We start from the raw sequence: 25,762 nt of genomic DNA on the forward strand, positions 1-25,762 counted from the left end.
ATTCCTGCAGAAATCTCTGAGGATGTATTTGTCTCTAGGAAGAAACTGATTTGTTTGGATATAAATTCTGTACAATTCTCATCTGCTAATAGAAGCGGGTTGAGACGCCATCTGCGAGGTGAGTGTGTGGGGCATAGTAACTTTAGCTCCAAGATCAGAGGTGCATGGTCAGAAATAACAATAGCATTGTATTTGCAAGATTTAATCATAGGCAAGAAATTATTATCTATAAAGAAATAATCAATTCTTGAGTAGCAATGATGTACTGGTGAGTAGAAAGAATATGTTCTTGAGTTTGGGTTTAAAAACCTCCAGGGTCTGATAAGTTGTGATCAGTTATAAACTTTGTAATTATCTTTGCAGTGTTAGATGTCGCCCCCTGTGATAGAAGTCCTATCTAAGAGTGGATTTAAAACACAATTAAAGTCCCCAGCCATTATAATTTTATGAGTGTTCAGATTGGGAATGGATGCAAATAAATTTTGTATAAATTCCTTATCATCAACATTAGGTGCATAAGCATTTATCAAAATCATTTTACAGTTAGATAAGTCTCCCATGACCATCACATATTTCCCTTCAGGAATCAATACTACATCTGATGCTACAAATGAAACTGTTCTATGTATGAGAATTCCCACCCCTCCAGTTTTCTTTGTAAAGCTAGAATGGAACATTTGGCCAGTCCAGTCCTTTTGCAGCCGGAACTGATCCTTGCTTAGTAAGTGGGTCTCCTGTAAAAATACTATTTTAGCGTTTAAACCTGTGAGGTGAAGAGTACTTTCTTTCTCTTTAATTCGTGATTCAGGCCTTTAACACTCCAGCTCACGAAGTTAACTGTCCCATCATGGAGAATTTTTATATGTCATTTTATAGTCTTAACTGGAAGTGAGACAGCTTTAACCTTAATTTCCTATTTCCCCAAGAGTTATTGCCATGCAGCCTATTGTTACGTTGGTAGTTATAATTATAAAGATTAAAAGGATAGATTAGGTATAGATATAGCCTGTTCTCTTTCTCTCCCCCTCTTAACCCATGTGAGGTTAGACCCCACTTCACACAGTCTCGGTCCTCTGATATACCCAGAGACAGAGCACGTCCAAAGCAAAACAAGCTCCCATGCAGCGGCATTTTAGGATTAAAAAATAGAGATATCTATTACCTATATAGTCTAAATACTATATGCCTAAAATATAATCATTAACAAACTAAGAACTTAAAATATATATAATCTTCAGCAATGTTAATATATTAAGATAATAAACCTGGATAATAAACCCAGGGAATGGTGTTAGAAAGAAGTCCAGAATAAGCATAGTATGTCTTAATGCAATAATAGCAATAACAATAAACCAAGGGTATGATGTTAAACAGTCTTGTTTAGAGTAGAGAAAAAATAAATAAATAAGATAAAAAAAAAAAGAAAAAAAAAAAGAATTAAGCACAAACGTCTATAACTGTAATTAAAACATAAACAGATAGCGTCCAAGTAATAATGAGGATATATAATGATAAAAACCCATATCTTAACAAATAGATCAGACAGAAGGTTATTTATCCTTGCCATATCATGACAGGCTATGACTCATTATTGTGTTTCAGTATAGTCCCGGGATCAGCTTTTTTAATTCCTTTTCTGTATCTTCCTTGCTGGCGAAGACATAGAATTGACCGTACAATTCCACTTTCAGTTTGGCAGGATACAAGAGGCTGTATTTGATATGGGCTTGCCGTAGCCACTGTTTAATGCTGTAGAAGGCTGCGCGTTTAGTAGCTGTTGCTGGAGAGAAATCCGGGAACATACAAATGTGGTTATTTTCATATAAAATCTCTTGCTTGTGTCTGAGGAGTGCCATCACCTCTAGCTTAAATAATAATCTCTCAAAGTGAATAATAAAAGATCTAGGTCTAACGGTATTTGATCCGCATACGCGATAAGCCGCTGCTATCTCAGAACCTGCTTTAAAGTCCTCTCCAATTATTTTAGAAAATAGTTCAGCTGCGAATTTCACTGGGTTTGGACTTTCTCGATTCTCAGGCAGACCTTCAATTCTAATATTATTCCTTCTGCTTTCATCTTCCAAAGCAGCAAGTCTGTCTCCGAGTTTTTTGCATTCGGAGTTGACAGTTGTAGCTTTTTCTTCAGCACTGGCAGCTAGATTTTCGGCTGTTTTAATCCGAGTCGTGAATGTCTCCTTGACATCCTCCAGTTGATCAGCAAGTGTGCTCAGTTTAAACAAGGTTTCCTGAATGTGCTCTTCAAATTTACCCAGCACCTGTCACAGCTCCTGTTGCAGCTTCTCATTTGCCTTTTCCCTTGCCTTCTCGCTTTTCTTTATATCTTTCTATATCTCTTGCATGAGCTCAGCGATCATCACCTTCAGTTCAGACAGATCAATTCTGCTTTCGTGCACCGTAGGTGAGGGGCAGGCTCTATTGTAGCCGGTGTTCCCGGTTCACGTGGAGTAGTTGAAACCGCGGACTGCGAGGCCTTCTCCAGTTTCAGGTGATCTTCTCCAATCAGCGAGCTATCGTGACCTCCGCGCCACTCACGCTCGTACATTCGCCTCCCCATTTCACTCTCAGCCGGAGACGATGTAGTGGACCATGGTCCCGAGGAGTCTGGACTTTCGCCCATCTGATCCAGGTCAGTCTCTGAAAGGCTGTACCTTGAACTTGGGCTTGCCGATCTGAGCTTGGCTGAAGCTTTAGTTTTTGTTTCTTTCGTTTCTTTCTAAACCCCTTTCTTGTTGGCCATGTTTATATATGCTTGCATATACTGTAGTAGTGCCCCTCAGGTTGGAAAAAATACAGGATATCTCAGGATAATAAGCAGATAATATGAAAATAACACCGCTGCTAGCGCAGCTCAGCTTCAGACGTCCATCCCTCGCAACGGACGAGACCAAATCCAAACTGTATTTAATATTTGCAGAAGTCTAAAGATGGATATTTATCAGTTCTGTCAGTATTTGTGTTTCTCAAGGTTTTGGAGATGGCTGTAGTTATTTTTTACTTAAGGAAATGTAAATCTGAAACACAATGCTAACTTTCATATAGGTTCTGATGAGTATTAAATGAAAGTGACATGATTAACCATTTTAAATGTACTCTTTCTACAATATTTTTCAGGACATTTTCAGACATTTGCAGAACACTTTAAAGGTACTCTTTAAAAACATCCACACAGATTTCCCACTGTATTTTATGTAGCTTACCTCACATTAACACGTAGAAATTTCACATGAACACCAATAATATAAATGTAATAAAGAATTAACTATCTGAATCATTTATTTAACAGATTAACAGACAATTATTTAAAACTGTTTCACCTATTAGTAACCAATCACATACTGCATGGTAAATTATGTCAAGACAATGTAGGCAAAACCTGTTCTCTTTAAAAATATAAAAACCTATATTAAGTTTGTTAAAAAAAACTCTTACTATACTCTTAATTTGAACAGGTGGAAGATAACATAGTGCATCATCATTTGGATTATATTTAGTTAATAATGGTTTTATTCAGTATTTTAAGACACAGTGTTAAATCTAAAAGCTAACTGGAAAGGATTATAGAGCAAGGAGACGACCTGCAAAGCTGAACAATGTATTGAAGTTAATTTATATATCTTTTTTATTTAATATTCATCAATGGTAACACATGAAATCCTTTCAAGCTATTAGATATGCAGTGCCCATTGACGAACTGTAGAGTTCTTACTGCCTCAAAGGACTGTGTAACAGCTGCCTTCTCCTGCCTCTAACACGCACAGCTCTGCCCTTCAACATTTATTTAAATGCCGCTATGAGAACATTTCAGCAGCTCATTAGAGCAACTCTCATATAAGATGCATGTAAAACACTATCTGACAGGAATGCTGAGGCTCTCTCACTGAAAAATGACTAAAGTGGCATTATACATTATTCTTATTAGCATTTTGACTTTGTTGCAGCCCAAGATGTTATATAAACTTGGCTAACATTAATTATCAAAAAGCTCTGTAGAGACATATCGCTGTGAATGTTAGCATTTCTATTCATTTCTGCAAGTGACCAATATGCTTGTTATTAAAGTAACTACTGCAGTGACTTGGCTATATAAAATTCACACTCAAGTTCTATGTCCACTTAAAAGTCTACTACAAGCAGAGGAAAGGTTATTCTTCATGTTTCCAAGGTATGTTTAGGGCAACAGTGAACCTAATGTAACAATAGGCCTACATACAGTAACAGTAAAATATACCTTATCATGAAGTAGTATGTAGACCATACCATAGACACTCTACAAAAATGTAAAAATAAAAAATAGTTGCCCATCATCATGTAGTGAGTTAATTTATGTGTTGCTTTCTTTCACAAATTCCTTTAGGCTGCATCCAAATGTTGAATAGATGGAGTGGAATAACTCATTGATTTGTCCATTAATTATACCGTTGGGAGCATGCGTTGCTGCACCCACCACATAATGAACCACCTGGATTGGGACCAGAGTGCGTGCAGCAGGTGACATCTTAGCACGACACTGGAATAGTGTGTGTTTCTTTTCTGGTGGCTGGAGTGCCAATCCTGTCACCAACCCCCAAGTTTTCCCTGTAAGTTGGAGGACCTGCTTGCAGAGCTGGATGCAGATTAACGTCATAACCAGGACAGAAGCAATTGCAGGTTACCATAAAAGAAATAAATTAGCTTTTCAATAATATAGGCATACCACCTTATTGCTGGTAGTGAGAGTGTCTGGGAGTCATACAGAAACAGACAAGAGCAGATTGTGCCAAGTCCATGCCCACCCGTGAACACACAGTGCCATATTTATGACGTATCTGCTCCATCTTCCAATATATTTTGTTGCATCAATCAAAATTCCTACAGAAACAATTGGATCTATTTTTAAAACTAATTATTTCCAGGAGTCTTCTAGGACATTTAATGTTTTCATCAATTGGCATGGGTTTTCTGTGACAGGAAAATTGTTTTTGAGGAAGCTTACACAACAGACCACAGCAAACAGAACGTCATCTACATAAAGCAATGCTGCAGGTTTGCACTGCTACTTAACAAACCTAAAGTCAAGCAAAGGTTCTCTCTGTCACAAATGTGTAAGTTGACACCTGTAAGGTGATACTTTACAGTATATTTAATTTAGATACCCTGTATTGATTTTCTGTCATTAAAGATGACATTCTGCTTTCTCTAACATATTAATAACCCATATTTTAAATGGGTTGCAACTTGTAATTGTGTAATAAGTCAATATTCCACAATTAAAACTTAGAAATATCTTAAATGTCAATCACGGTATAATATGAGGCTTCAGTATAATACAATCTTAAATCTAGACAGAAACATTTCAACACATTCATTTTATTTTTTTATTTTGGTGCTTTATAACTATTCCAGCAGATGCACCTGTTGTATGGAGATGGTTCTAGTTCTGGGCAAATGATGGTCTGACTCACTTCCAATAAATTCTTCAATGCTACATTATCAATATACAAGTAAAACAGTAGTGTTAATCTGAATATTTATAATCAACATAACACATCTTGATGATTTACCATGTAAAATCTTTTGTAGGAAAAAGCAGAAACAAAAACCCTTTTAATGTGCTAAAAACACACTGGACATTTTGGATTCAGATCTTACCATTGTGTTGTTGAAGCACTGCAGACACGTGTCCTGTGCACTTACACTAGCACAGTTGCTATGCTTGTTGCAATGGCACTCCACTGAACAATTTTCCCCCACATAGCCAAAGTGGCACTGACAGCGATTTGGTTCAATGCAGGTTCCATTCAAGCAGCCTTGTTCACAAACAGGCTTGCAAAGGCCTGTGATACTACAGAGATCAACAGTGTAAACAAAATAAGCAAATCAGAAACAAAAACATGACAAAAGTATTCTGCTCTAAAGAAATCAAAGTAGGACAAGTAATGCTGCTCTATGATGCAAGACTAATGTGTAAAATTGGAACATACATGTAACTAAGCTCATTATACAGAGTAAAAAAAGTCAATATTCCAAGAGGTGTATAACATAAACTCAAAGTTATTCAATGGCTACATTCACTTTGACAATGTAGCAGTGGCTAAAACATATTTTCTGTATCTTTGTTGCTTCATGTAAAATGAAGAACTCTTATATTGCTGCTCCAGACTTACTTATCTAAAGTATATCCATTTTTACAGGTGCACTCATAGCCCTCCAGCTTGTCATTACAGTTCTGTGTAGCATTACAGTCATGATGGTTGTTAAGACACTCGTTCTCTGGGGGACAGGACAGGAAGGCCCAAATTCCATTTGAATTTGCACATGTGTTTCCAGTGCTGTCTATGGAAAAGGCCAAAGGAAAATAAGGTTAGAGTTTAACAAAATATGAAATACCTATTCTATCAGGAATTCAATTTTTATTTCAAGTTTTATAAAGTGTAGGTAGAACTACTGGCAATTTGACTATGGCTGACTGACCTGAACTCAAAACAATAGCAGGAGGACTGGCATAAGATAGTAAAACAAACATAAATTATCATTAAACCTGATGAAAGTATTTATGAAAATGGAGTGCTTATTCTGTGTTGTGAATAATTAAAACAATTGAATCTGTAAAGTACAAAATTATTATCAACATGCCTATTTCATATAAAACCACTGTGCAAATTCAATATTTTCCAGCATACATGTCCCATAAGAAAGGAAAGCAAACACAATGTCTGATTTAGTCTGACAGATCTTCATTACCATACATTTAAAATTTTATATTTCAATAGCACTGTGCTTGTTAAGAGCAAAATATCTGTGATATAATTAATTGATATGCACATATTGAAAAATCTGACACAGAAGTCAAAACTCCAGCTTATATTCAGGTGCTTAACATTTGAAAATCACTTTGTACAACACCTATTTCTTATTTACACCATAAACTAAAGAAACAGACTTTGCTGAGGTCTATGGATGAAACTTTATAAAGCTATTTAGTTACAACTGAGAGTCCTATTTAAGCTCAGTGATTTCTTTTACCATTCTGAGGTCCATGAAGTCCACCCTGTATGCACTGCCCCATTCCATTTTCTTCCTGGGCAGCACACCATCCACAACGGGGCTGACGAATGCAGGATGCACACTGCTGGAATCTTGAACAGTCAGGAGAGCAGTTTTCAGACCCAAACAGAACACGGCCACACATCCCGGCCACACAGCGCAGAGGCAGGTATGATGGGCTCATGCACTGAAAAATACACAAAAGATATGCTGTTTGTTTCCACGGACCTACTTTTATATTCATATAGGTCAAAGAAAAAGAGAATGCAATTAAGTACTCCAGCCAAGACTGTAATTAAGACTTGTGTTCGTGCAAAAACCATCATGTGAGCAACATGTTCTATGGCTGAAACAAAAATAAAAAAATTCCAGGCTCAATTCCCACCATTCACTAATTTTGCTGACAACGCTGACCAATATATTTAACACGTGTTACAACTACACAGAAGTTAATTTCAGAGTAAACATGGAGACAAACTATATAAAACTTACTGGTTTACAATAGTGAAAAACTGAAATTTTTAAAGTGTGTTTCAGGTCAGTGCAAGCTGGAGAACCCCCAATGACCATATTTGCCACAGCCAGGTATTACGTGGACGTCCCCTTGACCTGGTCCAGCCACTCGGGTCCTCAACAATGAGGATTGTATGAGCTGGATCACCCTTGTGGAATCATACCACATAGCCAGCCATAAGTGCCGTAACAGACGCACCTTCACAATGCAGTTAATGTGCCTCATTTGGGACTCCATGAACAACCGCTTGTGTGACACAAAGTCAAACCAATGGTGCCCAAGGGTTCTCAGAAGAGGCACAGCAACGAAGGGAGTCTAATCTTCGTCTCAGGTCACTGGATAGCGTCAATTTCTCGGACTCTAGTGACTTGGACCTTGATCATTTTGCAAAGGTATCAGGAGTGCCACACACCCCTGTCCAGTGACCTCATGACCCCTATGCTCTCCCAATCCATCTACTGACTTCATAGGAAGAATCACTAGAGACACGAATGTCGTTGCCCAGGTAAGTAAATCTATCGACAAGGTCGACACTCTCTCCGCAGATAGACACACTGCGCCCAAGAGGTCATTTAAAGGCCTGGATCTTGGTTTTTATCAGGACACTCGCAAACCCAGACACACTGACTCCTCGCTCAGTCTCTCGAGTGTCCCGATCAGAGCCTCCATTGACTCTGAGAAGATCACAGCATTGTTAGCAAAGTCAAGATCAGTGAATCTTTCTTCACCAAATGCCCCACAGCTGCTGGACCCCATTACCTAGCCCAATACCCAGTTCATGCAAGCATTAAACAGAGTAGGAGCAAGAACACATGCCTGACGTACCCCAGAATCAACTAGGAAAAATGCAGAGGTTCTGCCTCCACTCTGCACGGCACTCACAGTATCAGTGTACTGGCCAGCCATGAGATCCAGCAACCTTGGGGGGGATCCCGCAAAGTCTCTGGATGTCCTACAGGGCAGTTCAATCAACTGAGTTGAACACTTTATGAAAATCGACAAAGGCAGCAAAAAAAACTCTGCCAATATTCACATTTGCACTACATGAGAGCCCTCAGTGCCAGGATGCGGTTGAGGGTAGACTTCGTAGGCGTAAAATCAGACTGCTCCGGTCACTGTTAAGTGGATCACAGATCCAACTGAGAATGACGAAAACAAAAATTCCTAGAAATACAATTTGTTCCAGGTATCTTGTGTAACTGGTATGTCAAGAAGGGTGAACAATTTACCCAAATTTCTGGATTTGTTTTTGTTATGTAACGGACTGAAATTCTATCCTAAACATTGCCATAGCAATCTAAATGAAAGGTAGAGCCATTTTATTTCAGTGAAAAGTGGATGTAGGAAGGATCAAAATGTAAAGGTCTTTGTGCAGCACAGAAATACTACTGTGCTATGGTGAATCATTTTCAGATGGATCTTAAAGGTAAAAAGTACATAAAACAAGCATCTACATGTGGTATTCATCAACATCATTCAAAAAACACTGCTGAATAACCTTTTACCGACACTTTCACATACTCAACCCCAAATCATGGCACCTTAATAGACTGTATCTGCACCATGCTGATGAATGGCAAATCTTGATGAATTAAAGTATATCTTAACTGAAACTAATTTATGCTATCCGTACAGTAATTGTCACAAATCACTTACTGTAGATGTTGTCATTGTTAGAGTGCAGTTAACTTTAATACAGTGAATAAATGAAAAGAAGTTTCAGCTTTTCAACATATAAATCAAATATAAATAATTAAATGTAGAAAACTGTATATGAATTGCACGTTGTAATAAACTTGACACATTTTGTAATGCAAGGTTATGAGGTTTAGAGAAACATTTTGTGGATTATGCATTAACTGGACTTCATTTTTTTTTTTTTTCCATTTACCTGTTGCAGAGAGATGCTCCAAACACACTGCTGCCAACCACCATCTGCACCCTTAGATTTTAAGCAATCTGTACATGTGGTGTAGCCTTGACATGGAGTGGGACAAGACATTGGTGGAGAGGACTCAACTGGCATTGGGGAAACATTCAGCAGGGAATGGCTAAAGCACGTCCAATCGTAAGTTGGGCTCACACTCAGAATACGCCGTGTCTCTCCTAGAAAGAGTCAAGAAAGGAAGAGGTTTTAATGATGGCTCCCATAATAAAAATAGGAAAACAATAACACAGTGAACCTATACTAAACAACTGAATAAAAAATAAATCAAAAATTCAGACTAAATATAGTGAGGGCTATGTACAATACTACTATTCAGGAAAAGTCATCTTTAAAAACCAAAAAAAAACATTCTTTTACCTAAGCAAGAATATGTTTGATTGGGGATTGTATTATATCTGTGACAATTCTCAGATAAAGGGACCAAGCTACCTTGTGTTATGCAGCTGCAAAGTCTTCAGGCACTGGTCTAAAAATGTAGTAGCTGCATGTAACACATAATGAAGGTAGATTGCTGGGCATCTACACAGCCAGTCAAACATTTGGTCAGACGTAGACATTGTAATAATTTTGATAGATACTGATACCTCTTTTTTAATCAAGATGTCTTTCGGTTGATTTAAAAATACAGCCATGACTTTACTAGTGTTGCTAATGGTTATTAGCCCTTGATATTGTCAATTCTTAATTTATTATCCATATACAACTGTAAACTTTCATTTTCAGCAGTTGTTTCTTCAGTCTCCTAACATTCAACTCCCTTAGATAATCTTTAATTAGTGATTTTATTAGTTATTAGAGAAACCTTTCTGATTGTATTAGCACCATTGAAACCTGTTGTTCTGTTACTTGGGATACAAGGACCTGAAATTCATAAATTTCAGTTCTGAATGTAAAAATGGCCAAAATTAATCAGCTTTCTCAAGAAACATGTCAGTTTTTTTTAAAATAGAAATGATGGTTATTCCGTGCATTCGATTTGCAAGAAACTGAAAGTTTCATATAAAAGAGTCTATTATTGTCTTAAGCAAACAGGGCAAACTGTGTCTAACCAAGATAGAAAAAAACGGAAGGCCCAGGAGCACAATTGCATAAGAGAATAAGTACATCAGAGTTTGTAGTGTGAGAAAATGAACAACTTACAGTTTTCTTCATGAAATACACCTCAAATACCAGTGTTATTTGCAGAAAGAAAAAAAAAAAAAAAGATGATTCCAGGATGCTGGTCATAATATGCTTTTCTAGTAATCTTCTGTCCAATGTCTGTGTTCTGTTGTCCATTTTAACATTTTGTTTTTATTTGCAAATTTCAGATATAGTGTATATATTTTATATACATATATATGTATTTCTGAATTCTCTGATCTCCTGGCTGATATTACCCTCTCCCATGACAAAGTATTTTTTGTTGGTGATTTTAACATTCACGTTTGTTGTCAATCGAAACCTTTAGTTAATGACTTTTTATCACTATTGGACTCATTTGATCCAGCATATTAATACGCCAACTCACTCTCTCGGTCACACCCTTGATCTCGTTCTTACTCGTGATATTTCAGTTAATAATATTGATTTATCCGATGTTTCTTTCACTGATCACTTTTCTATAATGATGAATATGAATATTACTGTTGATGTCTCGACTAATAGCTGTCCCCCACGCTGCTCGCGCTGTTTTAAATTCTTCTATTATATCTGATATTAAAGCCATTTTCTCTAGTCTTGATGTGCATGTCCAAAATAATGGTATCGATGATTCTGTCTTAAAATTTAATTCTTTCTGTAAAACAGTTTTAGACTCAATTGCCCTGCCCAAGATACGCAGTAATAAGGGAAGACCGACTCCCTGGCTAAATGAAACTACACGATTGCTGCGCCGCGCCTGTCGAACTGCTGAACAGAATTGGAAAAAAGATGGACTGATTGTTTCTAAGCAGATTTTTAGGACTTCTCTTTTTAATTTCCAGGCTGCAGTTAAGAAAACTAAACAATATTTCTTTGCCGATTTAGTATCCCATCATTCTAAGAATCCTATGGTCTTATTTAATTCAATTAATGAGGCCATTCACCCTCAATCTGTGATGGGATTAAATAGCACTGTTCATTCATGTGAACAGTTTCTATCATTCTTTGTCAACAAAATTGATACTATCCGCTGTGGCATTGTTCAAACTGGCTATAAACGTCCTACTGTTAATCATGACATTGTCTTAGAATCCTTTGATATAATCTCACTTTCACAATTAAAAAGTACTATTGACACCCTTAAACCAGCTCCCAGCCCCCTCGACATAGTACCACCACGCCTCTTAGTGGAAGCCTTTGATGTTTTGGGCCTATCCTTACTATCCATTATCAATGATTCTATAAGTGCGGGGGTTGTTCCATCATTTTTTAAACATACTGCAGTCAGTTTCCGTCTAAAAAAGGCAGAATTAGATCCTGGAGTTTTAGCCAATTTTCGCCCAATTTCCCAACTGCCATTTTTGGTCAAAATTCTAGAAAGAATTATTTATAATCAATTGGTCGATCACCTTAACTCCAATAATTTATTTGAGATCTACCAATCTGGCTTTAGGCGTTATCATGGTGTTGAAAGAGCCCTCCTGAAAGTTTTTAACGACATCTCTATTATTACTGACTCAGGTGGCGCTGCAGTCCTTGTCCTCCTTGACCTGTCCGCTGCCTTTGACACTATTGACCACGAGATATTGCTGATGCGGCTTGAACATCTTGTTGGGCTTAAAGGGGCTGCTCTTAAGTGGTTCAGGTCTTATTTAACTGGTAGACACTTTTCAGTTACTTTAAATTCCTCTTTTTCGTCTACTGCTCCTCTTTAATACGATGTTCCTCAGGGGTCCATTTTGGGTCCTATTTTATTCTCTATATACCTTCATCCCATTGGAGCTATTTTTAGGAAATTTAACATTTCTTTTCACTGCTATGCTGATGATACTCAGGTTTATATTCCTGTCTGCAACTCTGCAATAAAACAACTCCACAACTGTCTTTCTGAACTAAGATCCTGGTTGGCTAATAATTTTCTTGATCTAAATCAAAATAAAACTGAGGTGCTTATAGTGGGTTCATCAGCTAAAATCCAAATTGGTCTTGGACTTCTCAGCTCTTTCTCTGTCTTTTGCAAACCTCAAGTCTATAATCTAGGTGTTATCTTTGACAGTAACCTCTCTTTAGAGAAACAAGTAAATTCTGTAGTCAAGAGTTGCTTTTTCCAGCTTCATCTATTAGGTAAGATCAAGCCTTTTTTAATCTCCTAGGGATCTTGAGAAAGCTACTCATGTTTTTATTTTTCTCGCTCGACATTGCAACTCGCTGTATTCTGGGATTAACAAATCCCTGATACACAGGTTACAGTTGGTCCAGAATGCTGCTGCTCGCTTTCTGGTTGGGGCAAGAAAGTATGACTGTTTCTCCTATTTTAGCTTCTTTACACTGGTTGCCTATCGGTTTTCGAATTGATTTTAAAATCTTGTTGCTAGTTTTTAAATTTCTACATGGACTTGCTCCTGCCTATTTATCTGAATTGTGTGCTTTACACCAGCCATCCGGAGTGCTTAGATCTTCTGGTCAGTTATCTCTTGTTGTCCCTCGTACCAAGTGTAAAACCAAGGGGGACAGGGCTTTTGCAGCTGCTGCTCCTCGCCTGTGGAACTCTTTACCTCATCACATAAAGGAGTCATCTACAATTGAACTGTTCAAAACAAGATAAGAGGCTCATTTCTATTCACTTGCATTCCGTGACCTTCAGTAATACTGATGGTTCCCTCATTGCGATTATAAAACATTACTTCTATTTATTATGTATTTTATTTATGTTCTTATATTTTATTTCTATTTATTTTATTCATGTTATTTGCTTGTTTCCTTTATTCTATTATTGTAAAGCACTTTGGCCACAGCATTCCTATGTTATTTTAAATGTGCTATATAAATAAATTCAAATTGACATTGAACTCTGCCTCTTAGACAAGCATCCCAAAGTTGTCTTTACACTGTAATAGACATCTTTGTACGAAATCTCCACTTCTACAATACTAAAATGAAAAGAGACATAATTTTTAACAAACACTTGGAAGACTTCTGGATGTGTTCAAACTTTTGACTTGTACAGTATGTTTTCCAGTTTCTTGATGGCCACAATGAAAGTGAGGGACCAATCTTATTTCTGAAGACATTTGCTCATGAAACAAATCAAAGTAGCAGGTGGGGGACTGTCAACAAATGTGGACAAAAATCAGAACACACTGCTTCTGGATGATTTAGAAACTGCAGGGTTTTAGAGCCCTTATTTGCAAGTACTTGGAACAAGGGTGCTTTGGATAACAAGTCTCCATTTCTGTAGTATTTATAACATTGTGTAGTTATTTCAGCAAATCTCACCTGAAGGTTTAACACACAAAATAGAGGATGTGATATTGAGGAATGAATGTACTTATACTTTAAATATTTACAAAAACTTGTTACTATAGCAATAGTATCTGCAATTTTTTATTTAATGTTTAATTTTCCTGGTACCTAATTACCTGTTCTTTTGAACTGCCTGGTCCACATGCATTTACCGGAGGCAGTACACTTTGGACAGTCAGATGCTTCACAAGAGATTTCGGAGCAGTTGCTGGCCACAAAGATCTCACGCTGGTTGATGCGACAGTCATTTTCAGAAGTACAGCTTCCATCACTACTAATACATGCTCCCTCTGGACAGTTTGTGCACCACTTACACTGTTGCAGAAGCTGTTTGATTTCAAAAATATAATTATTATTATAAACACCTAGTAAGAAGATAAGCATTTTATTATAGTGAACCCCAGAGATGTGGTATGATAATCTGTAAAACTCCAAAGGTTCCCAAACAGTCTTGCATAGTGTAAAGCACATTCACAGTGGTAATAATTAAAAAGACAAAAAAAACTTTATGAATCTTATGGAAGCAAGACTAACACATGCAATTTATAATGCAGAAGTATGTACTCTGAAGTATTGATTTTATGTGAATGTAAACATTTTATGTTAATTTAAATTCTGGCCTTTGCATTTATACAAATATACTAGACAAATTAACACATTCAGCAAATGTGTACAAGTTTGGTTAAACAAAAATATGCTAACTGAATGAGTTAAATGTTCAAAACTGCCCTGAAGCTATCAAAACATGTAAGCTAAAGTCAGAAAATGAAAATTCTATCATACGCAAAATGTGGCACATTCAGCTATAAAATACTCTACCCTAGACATAAGGGAAATTCTTATACCGTACAATTTTTACCGTGTTTTGTTAGTTGTGTCAATGCTATAATGAAAACATATTCTACATACATTTTTAGAAACGTTGTGCTGTTGTTAGTGTACAAAAAACATATACACTTTATTTAAACATTTTAAGTAAAATTATTTTCTTATATATATCTTCTTATATATATTCTTATATATTACTGCAACATCGCATGGACATCGGGGACAGTGCCTCTGGATTGGCAGACCGGGGTGGTGATCCCCCTCTTTAAAAAGGGGGACCGGAGGGTGTGTTCCAACTATAGAGGGATCACACTCCTCAGCCTCCCTGAAAAAGTATATTCGGGGGTTCTGGAGAGGAGGGTCCGTCGGATAGTCGAACCTTGGATTCAGGAGGAACAGTGTGGTTTTCGTCCGGGTCGCGGAACAGTGGACCAGCTCTACACCCTTAGCAGGATCCTGAGGGTGCATGGGAGCTTGCCCAACCAGTCTACATGCGCTTTGTGGACTTGGAAAAGGCGTTCGACCATGTCCCTCGGGGAATCCTGTGGGCGGTGCTCCGGGAGTATGGGGTACCGGACCCCCTGATAAGAGCTGTTCGGTCCCTGTACAACCAGTGTCAGAGCTTGGTTCGCATTGCCGGCAGTAAGTCGAGCCCGTTTCCAGTGAGAGTTGGACTCCGCCAGGGCTGCCCTTTGTCACCGATTCTATTCATAACTTTTATGGACAGAATTTCTAGGCGCAGCCAGGGTGTTGAAGGGGTCCGGTTTGGTGGACTCAGGATTGGGTCACTGCTTTTTGCAGATGATGTTGTCCTGTTTGCTTCATCAGGCCGTGATCTTCAGCTCTCTGGAGCGGTTCGCAGCTGAGTGTGAAGCGGCTGGGATGAGAATCAGCACCTCCAAATCCGAGACCATGGTCCTCAGCCGGAAAAGGGTGGAGTGCCCTCTCAGGGTTGGAGAAGAGATCCTGCCTCAAGTGGAGGAGCTCAAGTATCTCGGGGTCTTGTTCACGAGTGAGGGAAGAATGGATCGTGAGATTGACAGGCGGATCGGTGCAGCATCCGCAGTGATGCGGGCTCTGCATCGGTCTGTCGTGGTGAAAAAGGAGCTGAGCCGTAAGGCAAAGCTCTCAATTTACCAGTCGATCTACGCCCTACCCTCACCTATGGTCATGAGCTATGGGTAGTGACCAAAGAACAAGATCGCTAATACAAGCGCTGAAATGAGTTTCCTCCGCAGGGTGTCTGGGCTTTCCCAAAGATAGGGTGAGAAGCTCAGTCATCCGGGAGGGGCTCAGAGTAGAGCCGCTGCTCCTCGCGATCGAGGAGTCAGATGAGGTGGCTCGGGCATCTGATCAGGATGCCTCCTGGACGCCTCCCTGGTGAGGTGTTCCGGGCACGTCCAACCGGGAGGAAGACCCAGGACACGCTGGAGGGACTATGTCTCCCGGCTGGCCTGGGAACGCCTTGGGATTCTCCCGGAAGAGCTGCAAGAAGTGGCCGGGGAGAGGGAAGTCTGGGCTTCTCTACTTAAGCTGCTACCCCCGCGACCCGACCTTGGATAAGCGGAAGAGCATGGATGGATGGATGGATGGATATTTTCTTATGTGTGTGTGACATTGAAAATATTTTAAAATATAACAAAGATATATGCAACAATAGATTCTATATTAAGGACAATTTCCTATTATGATATCATTATCTGGAGAGTGAACACATTGGAAATTAATTGTTTGACTTTATAGTGGGGATGAATATCAACTTCAGAACAAGAAAACAGGTAACTTTTAGAGTTTACTCACTTGACCAGCTACAAGACCCATTGTCCGAGGGTGTCTGGCTAGGCATTCACTGCAAGTCTTCAGTCTCCGGCACTCTCCAGCTGACCGAGGCATTGGAAAACACTGACTTTTTCCTGATCCACAACCAAGTCTGAATGTAAATAATTTTTCATATAATATTAAGTCAGAAGTGAATATGGTAAAGCAAGAACTGTATTGTAAATATTATACTACTGGGGTGGAAACTATAGTATGTAAGCCAGGAGTAAAGTTTAATAAACAGCCAAACACAATTTGGCTCTATTTGTTCTAATAATAAAAATAAACATTCTTAATAATGTTCTGCATTTCAACTTGCCATATAAATTAGAAATTGTACACTATGTACTGTATACAGTATATGTATATTACAGTCATATGAAAAAGTTTGGGAACTCCTCTTAATTGAGAGAGCTATAGCGAAAGCTATAGCGTGTCTATGTGAAAACAGCCATGTCAGATGGGGTTGTATGGATTGATTCTGAACGCGACTGAGAGAATGAAAAGTGAATTAAAAAAGCTAACCTTTACAAGGATCATAAACTACACCGGCTGTTACAGACTGAAATAGTCTAAAATAGTAAGACTAAGAGCAGTTTACTTCTCAAAACGGAGTGGTGCAGGATCGAACTCGCGACCTTTTGATTCCCAGGCGGGAACTGATTCTATTGCACCACGGAGGCAGTTACAATAAACTGGTGTCAATGTCGCATGTTAAGGCGGCTTTTTGTTTCTGCAGTTATATTTTTGAATAAAAGCGCAATTGTTGTGTTATATTTGTACCTTTTGTGAAAATGTTTCTTTGATATTTGGACTTCAGGCTTCATACATTATATAGTTTATGCCTACATTTTGTCATCTACTAGTAGAATATAAAAAACGTTTCTGTTTTAACAATGTGTTTACACAGATTACTGTAGAAACGGAACAGACGTGAAATGCATGTGTTCCAAACAACAATCTATTATTTCCACTCTAAAACTCCACTTCACTCCCAGATACTCAATCAAGGCATGAGCTGGGAGAAGTTCATGTACGTTCTAAATTGGTGGGGGGATGGAATAGCCGGCTGCTTCTAGCTTCTCTTTATCAGCACATTTAGAGGACAAAGGACGCTGGCGGAGAGGTGTGAAGTGATTTAAGAAGCAATTTAAATTGGGACGGAATTATGAGTTTTTTCGTAGGCTCTGGTAATTCTAGTGTTAATCCAATAAACTTAATGTCACTGCTGAAATACTACTGTTTCCATAAGGCACATCATATATTAAAAGGAAGTTGCTACTTTGAAAGCTCAGCCAATGATAAACAAAAATCCAAACAATTAAGAGGAGTTCCCAAACTTTTTCATATGACTGTAATATACATATACTGTATAGAGTACATAGTGTAAAATTTCTAATTTATATGGCAAGTTGAAATGAGTTTTTTTCATAGGCTCTGGTAATTCTAGTGTTAACAGAAAATATGCAATATGTATCATAACAAAATTACACAGGTACATAAATTTGGGCACCCCAAAAGAGATATTACATCAATACTTAGTTAAGCCTCCTTTTGCAAATATAACAGCCTCTAGACTCCTCCTACAGCCTTTGATGAGTGTCTGGATTCTGGATGGAGGTATTTTTGACCATTCTTCCATGCAAAATCTCTCTGGTTCAGTTAAATTTGATGGCTGCCGAGCATGGACAGCATGGTTCAAATCATCCCATATATTTTCAATGATATTCAAGTCAGGGGACTGTGACGGCCATTCCAGAACACTGTACTTCTCCCTCTGCATGAATGCCTTTGTAGATTTCAAACTGTGTTTTGTGTCATTGTCTTGTTGGAATATCCAACGCCTGCGTAACTTCAACTTTATGACTAATGCTTGAACATTATCCTGAAGAATTTGTTGACAGTGGGATGAATTCATCTGACCCTCGACTTTAACAAGGGCCCCAGTCCCTGAACTAGCCACACAGCATGATGGAACCGCCACCAAATTTGACAGTAGGTAGCAGGTGGTTTTCTTGGAATGCGGTGTTCTTCTTCCGCCATGCAAAGCACTTTTTGTTATGACCAAATAACTCAACTTTTGTCTCATCAGTCCAAAGCACTTTGTTCCAAAATGAAGCTGGATTGTCTAAATGAGTATTTGCATACAACAAGCGACTCTGTGGAGTGAGTGCAGAAAGGGCTTCTTTCTCATCACCCTGCCATACAGATGTTTTTTGTGCAAATTGCGCTGAATTGTAGAATGATGTACAGATACACCATCTGCAGCAAGATGTTCTTGTAGGTCTTTGTAGGTGATCTGTGGGTTATCTGTAACCATTCTCACAATCATGCACATATGCCGCTCCTGTATTTTTCTTGGCCTGCCAGACCTGGTTTAACATCAACTGTGCCTGTGGCCTTCCATTTCCTGATTACATTCCTTACAGTTGAAACTGACAGTTTAAACCTCTGAGATGGCTTTTTGTAGCCTTCCCCTAAACCATGAGACTGAACAATCTTTGTTTGATCTCTCAAATAAGAAGCTTCTTCATCTCATGGACAATATCATCCTTTTTCCATTTTTCATGCACCTGCAAATATTTTATTTTTATTAGTTTATACTTGTAATTGTGTTATTTGTTTAATGTTGTATGTGTGTGGGTGTTTGTCACGAAGGGATTCTATTTGTAATCTGTATGTTTATTTCTCTGTGCATAATTAATCTATATAATTACACTTTTTTCCTAATCTTTATATTTGCGGTTTATTGCTGGCAGTGTGATTAGAAACTCGAACGATTGCTGAGGGTGGGATATTGGCTTTCCCATCCTGAACAAATAAAATATATTAAAATTTAACAAGATACAATATGATCTGCCAGTTTAGTCAATGCATGGAAATAAAAACTTGCTTTTGGGTTTAATTTGACTAAATTAATAAAATGTCAAAAATGTAAAAGCATGGAATTACATTTGAATTGCGTTCAGTTGGCAATTTGTTGTACTGCAGTTGGAGCCACTAATTTAGCTAGTTTTAGAGTATTTACAATGACTTATTTACGTGGAATTTGTATATGATTTTTGAGTGTATTGTAAGAGTTTAATAGTATTTGCTTGTCAATTTGAAATAAACAAAGCTTTATATATTATGTTCAAATATATAGTGTATGGCCCCTTTACTTTGTTTCATAGGTTTTATATGGCATTTAAGAGGAAAGTTTTCCCTTCCTTGGACTATTACCTTTCAGCAGTATCCGAGGACACACAGCTGGTCCGACACCAAATGCAGCTCCCACTCGATGAGTTGCAGGAGTGTTGAGTACTTAGCACCAGACAAGGATCATAGGGCACAGTAAGTGCCAGCATACGTCCCAGGGCCACACCATTAAAACCTCCAGTGATGAAGAATTGCCCATTAGCAGCAGCCATGGCATGGGAAATAGAAGCATTCAAAGGTGTACCAATCACAGACTCTGAAAATAACACAAACATGAAAATAAACAGAGAGGGTGTTAAAGTGTAAGAGCTTATTTTCCTAATTGATCTGGCATAAACTGATATATCCTACCAGAAGTGTTTGGCTGAATCCAAGTGTTGCAGGTGATCTGATAGAACAAGACACTGTCACTGAACTCATCAAGCTCTGTTCGCCCACCCACTACAACCATGGTGTCACGATAAATTGCTGCTGCATGGAAAAATCGTGACAAAGGCTATTAAAAAAAGAAAAAGAAAAAAAAATGTGAACATCATGTAATCAAGTATGTAAGAGCAGATCAGGTTTTAATAAATACACAACGTAAAATGAATCCATATCATTAGCAGTATCTTAAAGTATTTACATTATCTGTGAAAAACAAGCTAAAAAAACTTAACTGTATATCCTCACAAAATTCTTACAAATGCACATTGTCTACTTTCTTTTAAAACCAATGACCCATTGTTTTATCATAAAATACTCTTCTTAAAGGTACCAACAAGTGTTCTCTTTTTAATAATTGACAGAATATTTGTAATTGGTTGTTACAGAGTCTTCCCATTTTAATTTTGCTACTAGTGTAAGAAAATGGGACTAAGAAACCTAATATTAGAAGTTGGTTGAATTTATAAAGAATTACACCTCCCTCTCATACAATGTTGGATAAAAGGTTAGTTAATACCAAATGTTAACCCAAACTATGATAGTGCACTGCAGAGCGGCCCACATTTGAGAGGGCTGCTTTTTCCATTAGAGACAAGGCTGTTGGGTTCACTGATGACAGTAGAGACCATTCAGCTATAAATATCAATAAGACTCTTCTTGTAAAGTAAAATTTTGTAGCAAGTTCTAGAAACTGCCAAATATCTAACAAAACTCCTAAAGGATTCCAAGAATCACTTTGCAAACATGTATGTCATAATGCAGCAACACCTTAATTTTCAGAAACTGTCTGGTCTGGTAGATATAAAAATATATAAAATCACTAAGAACTTAATTATAAATGAAAATATATTTAGTTTTATGTATTAAGCAAATAAATTGCAGTTACATTTACATATTTTTTTATTTATCCTCAAATACCATAATAAGAGGCTACACGCAAAAAAAAGAGACTGCTGTGAGAAAAGGGCCATGACAGTAATTAGAAAACCCATCATGTAACATTAAAATCCTAAAAAGATTATATACTGATGAGTTTATGTATACTAGTAATTGTATTCACATTTTCTCAACTTTCATCATTACCACAACATAAGGAAATATATGACCTGCAATATATACAAATAAGAAATAAAAGTATGAGTTCAGGAAGGCAATTCAAGTTGCTTAATGCAATGCCAGAATAAGATGCGAACTGAATATAGCAACACCCACGATGCATACAGTACACCGTGGAGAATATAGATGCTTAGAGATTACAATTTAAAGTCTCATCCACATTTCCACCCTGGGATCAACTTAATATTTTCTACACTCACTTTGATTGTGACAACAAAGATATTCCAAGCCAGTTCCTGCAGCACCACATAATTCAGCTTTTGTCGTCTCTTTGGATGACACAAGTAGAATTGTTCAAACAAGTCAGTATTTGTAAAGCAGCCTGTCCAGATGACGGAGTGTCAGGTATATTGGAAAACCTTGCTTTTTAAGTTTTTTTTTTTTTGTAAAGGGGATCTCTCCTCCTTGAACCGTCACCTTATCGTGGTGGAGGGGTTTGCGTGTCCCAATGATCCTAGGAGCTATGTTGTCCGGGGCTTTATGCCCCTGGTAGGGCCACCCAAGGCAAACTGGTCCTAGGTGAGGGATGAGACAAAGAGCGGTTCAACAAACCTCCAATGATGAGCAAAACCTTTGGACGACGTTTTCCCTTGCCCGACGCTGGTCACCGGGGCCCCCTCTGGAGCCAGGCCTGGAGGTGGGGCTCGATGGCGAGCGCCTGGTGGCCGGGCCTGCACCCATGGGGCTCGGCCGGGCACAGCCCGAAGAGGTAACGTGGGTCCTCCTCCCCATGGGCTCACCACCTATGGGAGGGGCCAAGGAGGTTGGGTGCAGTGTGAGTTGGGTGGTGGCCGAAGGCGGGACCTTGGCGGTCTGATCCTCGCTACAGAAACTGGCTCTTGGGACGTGGAATGTCACCTCTGAAGGGAAGGAGCCTGAGCTAGTGCGAGGTCAGAGGTTCCGCTAGATATAGTCGGACTCACCTCGACGCACAGCTTGGACTCTGGAACCAATCTTCTTGAGAGGGGCTGGACTCTCTACCACTCTGGAGTTGCCCCCGGTGAGAGGCGCCGAGCAGGTGTGGGCATACTTATTGCCCCCACTGGAGCCTGTGCATTGGGGTTTACCCCGTGGACGAGAGGGTGGCCTCCTCCGCCGGGTGGGGAAGGGTCCTGACTGTTGTTTGTGCGTATGCGAACAGCAGTTTGGAGTATCCACCCTTTTGGAGTCTCTGAGGGGTTGCTAGAGGGCATACCTTCTGGGATTCCCTCGTTTTGCTGGGAGACTTCAATGCTCACGGGCAATGACAGTGAGACCTGGAAGGGCGTGATTGGGAGGAATGGCCCCCCCGATCTGAACCCGAGCGGTGTTTTGTTATTGGACTTCTGTGCTCGTCATGGATTGTCCATAACGAACACCATGTTCAAGCATAAGGGTGTTCATATGTGCACTTGGCACCAGGACACCCTAGGCCTCAGGTCGATGATCGACTTTGTGGTCGTGGTCGCCGGACTTGCGCCATATGTCTTGGACACTCGGGTGAAGAGAGGGGCGGAGCTGTCAACTGATCACCACCTGGTGGTGAGTTGGCTTCATGGTGGGGAAGATGCCGGTCAGACCTGGTAGGCCCAAACGTGTTGTGAGGGTCTGCTGGGAACGGCTGGCAGAGTCCCCTGTCAGAAGTAGCTTCAACTCCCACCTCCGCAGAACTGCAACCACGCCCCGAGGGAGGTGGAGGACATTGAGTCCGAATGGGCCATGTTCCGTGCCTCTATTGTTGAGGCGGCTGACCGGAGCTGTGGCCGCAAGGTGGTCGGTGCCTGTCGTGGCGGCAATCCCCAACCCGCTGGTGGACACCGGTGAGGGATGCCGTCAAGCTGAAGAAGGAGTCCTATAGGACTTTTTGTCCTGTGGGTCTCTGGAGGCAGCTGATAGGTACCGCAGGCCAAGCGAACGCTGCTTCGTTGTTGCTGAGGCAAAACTGGGCATGGGAGGAGTTTGAGAGGCCATGGAGAACACTTTGGACGGCTTCGAGGAGATTCTGGTCCACCGTCCGCGCCTCAGGAGGGGAAGCAGTGCAGTGTCAACACCGTATATGGTGGGGATGGTGCGCTGCTGACCTCACTGACGCTAGGGTCGGTGGGAGGAGTACTTCAAGACCTCCTCAATCCCACTAACATGCCTTCCACGAGGAAGCAGAGCCTGGGGACTCTGAGGTGGGCTCTCCCATCTCTGGGACTGAAGTCACCGAGGTGGTCAAAAACTCCTTGGTGGCAGGGCCCCGGGTGGATGAGATACCGAGTTCCTTAAGGCTCTGGATGTTGTAGGACTGTCTTGGTTGACACGCCTCTGCAACATCGCATGGACATCGGGACAGTGCCTCTGGATTGGCAGACCGGGGTGGTGGTCCCCCTCTTTAAAAAGGGGGACCGAAGGGTGTGTTCCAACTATAGAGGGATCACACTCCTCAGCCTCCCTGGAAAAGTCTATTCGGGGTTCTGGAGAGGAGGGTCCGCCGGATAGTCAACCTCGGATTCAGGAGGAACAGTGTGGTTTTAGCCCTGGTCGCTGAACAGTGGACCAGCTCTTCACCCTTAGCAGAGTCCTGAGGGTGCATGGGAGTTTGCCCGACCGGTCTACATGTGTTTTGTGGACTTGGAAAAGGCATTCGACCGTGTCCCTCGGGAATCCTGTGGGGGTGCTCGGGAGTATGGGGTACCGGACCCCTGATAAGAGCTGTTCGGTCTCTGTACAACCGTGTCAGAGCTTGGTCCGCATTGCCGCAGTAAGTCGAGCCCGCTTCCAGTGAGAGTTGGACTCCGCCAGGGCTGCCCTTTGTCACCGATTCTGTTCATAACTTTATGGACAGAATTTCTAGGCGCAGCCAGGGTGTTGAAGGGGTCCGTTTGGTGGACTCAGGATTGGGTCACTGCTTTTGCAGATGATGTTGTCCTGTTTGCTTCATCAGGCCGTGATCTTCAGCTCTCTGGATCGGTTCGCAGCTGAGTGTGAAGCGGCTGGGATGAGAATCAGCACCTCCAAATCCGAGCATGGTCCTCAGCCGAAAAGGGTGGAGTGCCCTCTCAGGGTTGGGAGAGATCCTGCCCCAAGTGGAGGAGCTCAAGTATCTCGGGGTCTTGTTCACGAGTGAGGGAAGAATGGAGCGTGAGATCGACAGGCGGATCGGTGCGGCATCCGCAGTGATACGGGCTCTGCATCGGTCTGTCGTGGTGAAAAGGAGCTGAGCCGTAAGGCAAAGCTCTCAATTTACAAGTCGATCTACGCTCCTACCCTCACCTATGGTCATGAGCTATGGGTAGTGACCGAAAGAACGAGATTGCGAATACAAGCGGCTGAAATGAGTTTCCTCCGCAGGGTGTCTGGGCTTTCCCTTAAAGATAGGGTGAGAAGCTCAGTCATCCGGGAGGGGCTCAGAGTAGAGCCGCTGCTCCTCCGCATCGAGAGGAGTCAGATGAGGTGGCTCGGGCATCTGATCAGGATGCCTCCTGGACGCCTCCCTGGTGAGGTGTTCCGGCACGCCCAACCGGGAGGAGGCCCCGGGAAGACCCAGGACAGCTGGAGGGACTATGTCTCCCGGCTGGCCTGGGAACGCCTTTGGGATTCTCCCGAAGAGCTGGAAGAAGTGGCCGGGAGAGGGAAGTCTGGGCCTCTCTGCTTAAGCTGCTACCCCCGCGACCCGACCTCGGATAAGCGGAAGAGGATGGATGGATGGATGGATCTGTTTTCCTCATATTTCAAAATAACAATTATCCTTGTTTCAAAGAAAGCAAACTTGTACATGTCTTAATGATTACTAATGGTGCTCGAAAACATTACAGGTAATATTCTAGATGGTCTGGATACCCACCATTATGCTCATCACATAGTTTACAACTTAAATAATCCTTGCACAATTGGATAATAACATTTATTATTGAAGAATATCTTTTATAGACGCTCTCTCAGTATGACATTATTATTCTATGAAAAACTTATCCATGAGTTTTTACATCTGGTCCAATACCACCATCTGTAACTCTATTTTGGACTACCTAAATGGCAGACAACAGCACATGTGGACTGGGAGTATCTTTTTCTTCACTATGATCCTAAATATAGACACCTCACAACGTAGGGAGCAAAGCCCTCTGCTGGACTCCTTATTAACGTACAGTATTGCTTGTGTGACCAAACACAAGTACAAATCCATTATTAAATCAGCCTAATTACCAATGAGGCAGCTTCCACAGAAGACATTTAACATTTGTCAACAACAATCTACCTGGTCACAAGACACAGAAAACAGTTTGTAGCCTCATCCTTATACAGTATGTTGGGATGCCATAGAAAGGGTTAGTTGTTTCACATTTTTTTGGAGTCACCGTTACAGATGACCTTAAAAGTAGACAACATATGTTAGCTTTTGTCAACAATATTCCCCAATACCTTCAGTTTCTCAGACATCTGAGGAAAGCCCAGGTGTTTCTGTCTAATCTTACCAAATT

At 40.3% G+C, this 25,762-nt stretch overlaps 2 protein-coding genes across 2 annotated transcripts in view; one reads left to right on the forward strand and one right to left on the reverse strand.

The window, feature by feature from the left end:
* megf8 (multiple EGF-like-domains 8) overlaps positions 1–20,267 on the reverse strand; it is a 30,423-nt gene extending 10,156 nt beyond the window's left edge. Inside the window, exons 1-8 of the mRNA XM_039773598.1 lie at positions 20,127–20,267; positions 19,800–20,031; positions 16,560–16,689; positions 14,048–14,258; positions 9,450–9,664; positions 7,024–7,231; positions 6,165–6,333; positions 5,650–5,842 (exon numbers count right to left, since the gene is read on the reverse strand). Of these exons, the coding sequence (XP_039629532.1) occupies positions 5,650–5,842; positions 6,165–6,333; positions 7,024–7,231; positions 9,450–9,664; positions 14,048–14,258; positions 16,560–16,689; positions 19,800–20,031; positions 20,127–20,226 (1,458 nt within the window). The 5' untranslated portion in view covers positions 20,227–20,267. The remainder of the gene's footprint in view (positions 1–5,649; positions 5,843–6,164; positions 6,334–7,023; positions 7,232–9,449; positions 9,665–14,047; positions 14,259–16,559; positions 16,690–19,799; positions 20,032–20,126) is intronic.
* Positions 20,268–21,647: 1,380 nt separating this feature from the next.
* Positions 21,648–25,762, forward strand: part of LOC120540530 (multiple epidermal growth factor-like domains protein 8) — a 31,641-nt gene continuing 27,526 nt past the window's right edge. The window contains exon 1 of the mRNA XM_039771368.1: positions 21,648–21,662. Within this exon, the coding sequence (XP_039627302.1) occupies positions 21,648–21,662 (15 nt within the window). The remainder of the gene's footprint in view (positions 21,663–25,762) is intronic.

The sequence above is a fragment of the Polypterus senegalus genome, chromosome 12 (assembly GCF_016835505.1).
Source record: "Polypterus senegalus isolate Bchr_013 chromosome 12, ASM1683550v1, whole genome shotgun sequence".
Classification (NCBI taxonomy): domain Eukaryota; kingdom Metazoa; phylum Chordata; class Cladistia; order Polypteriformes; family Polypteridae; genus Polypterus; species Polypterus senegalus.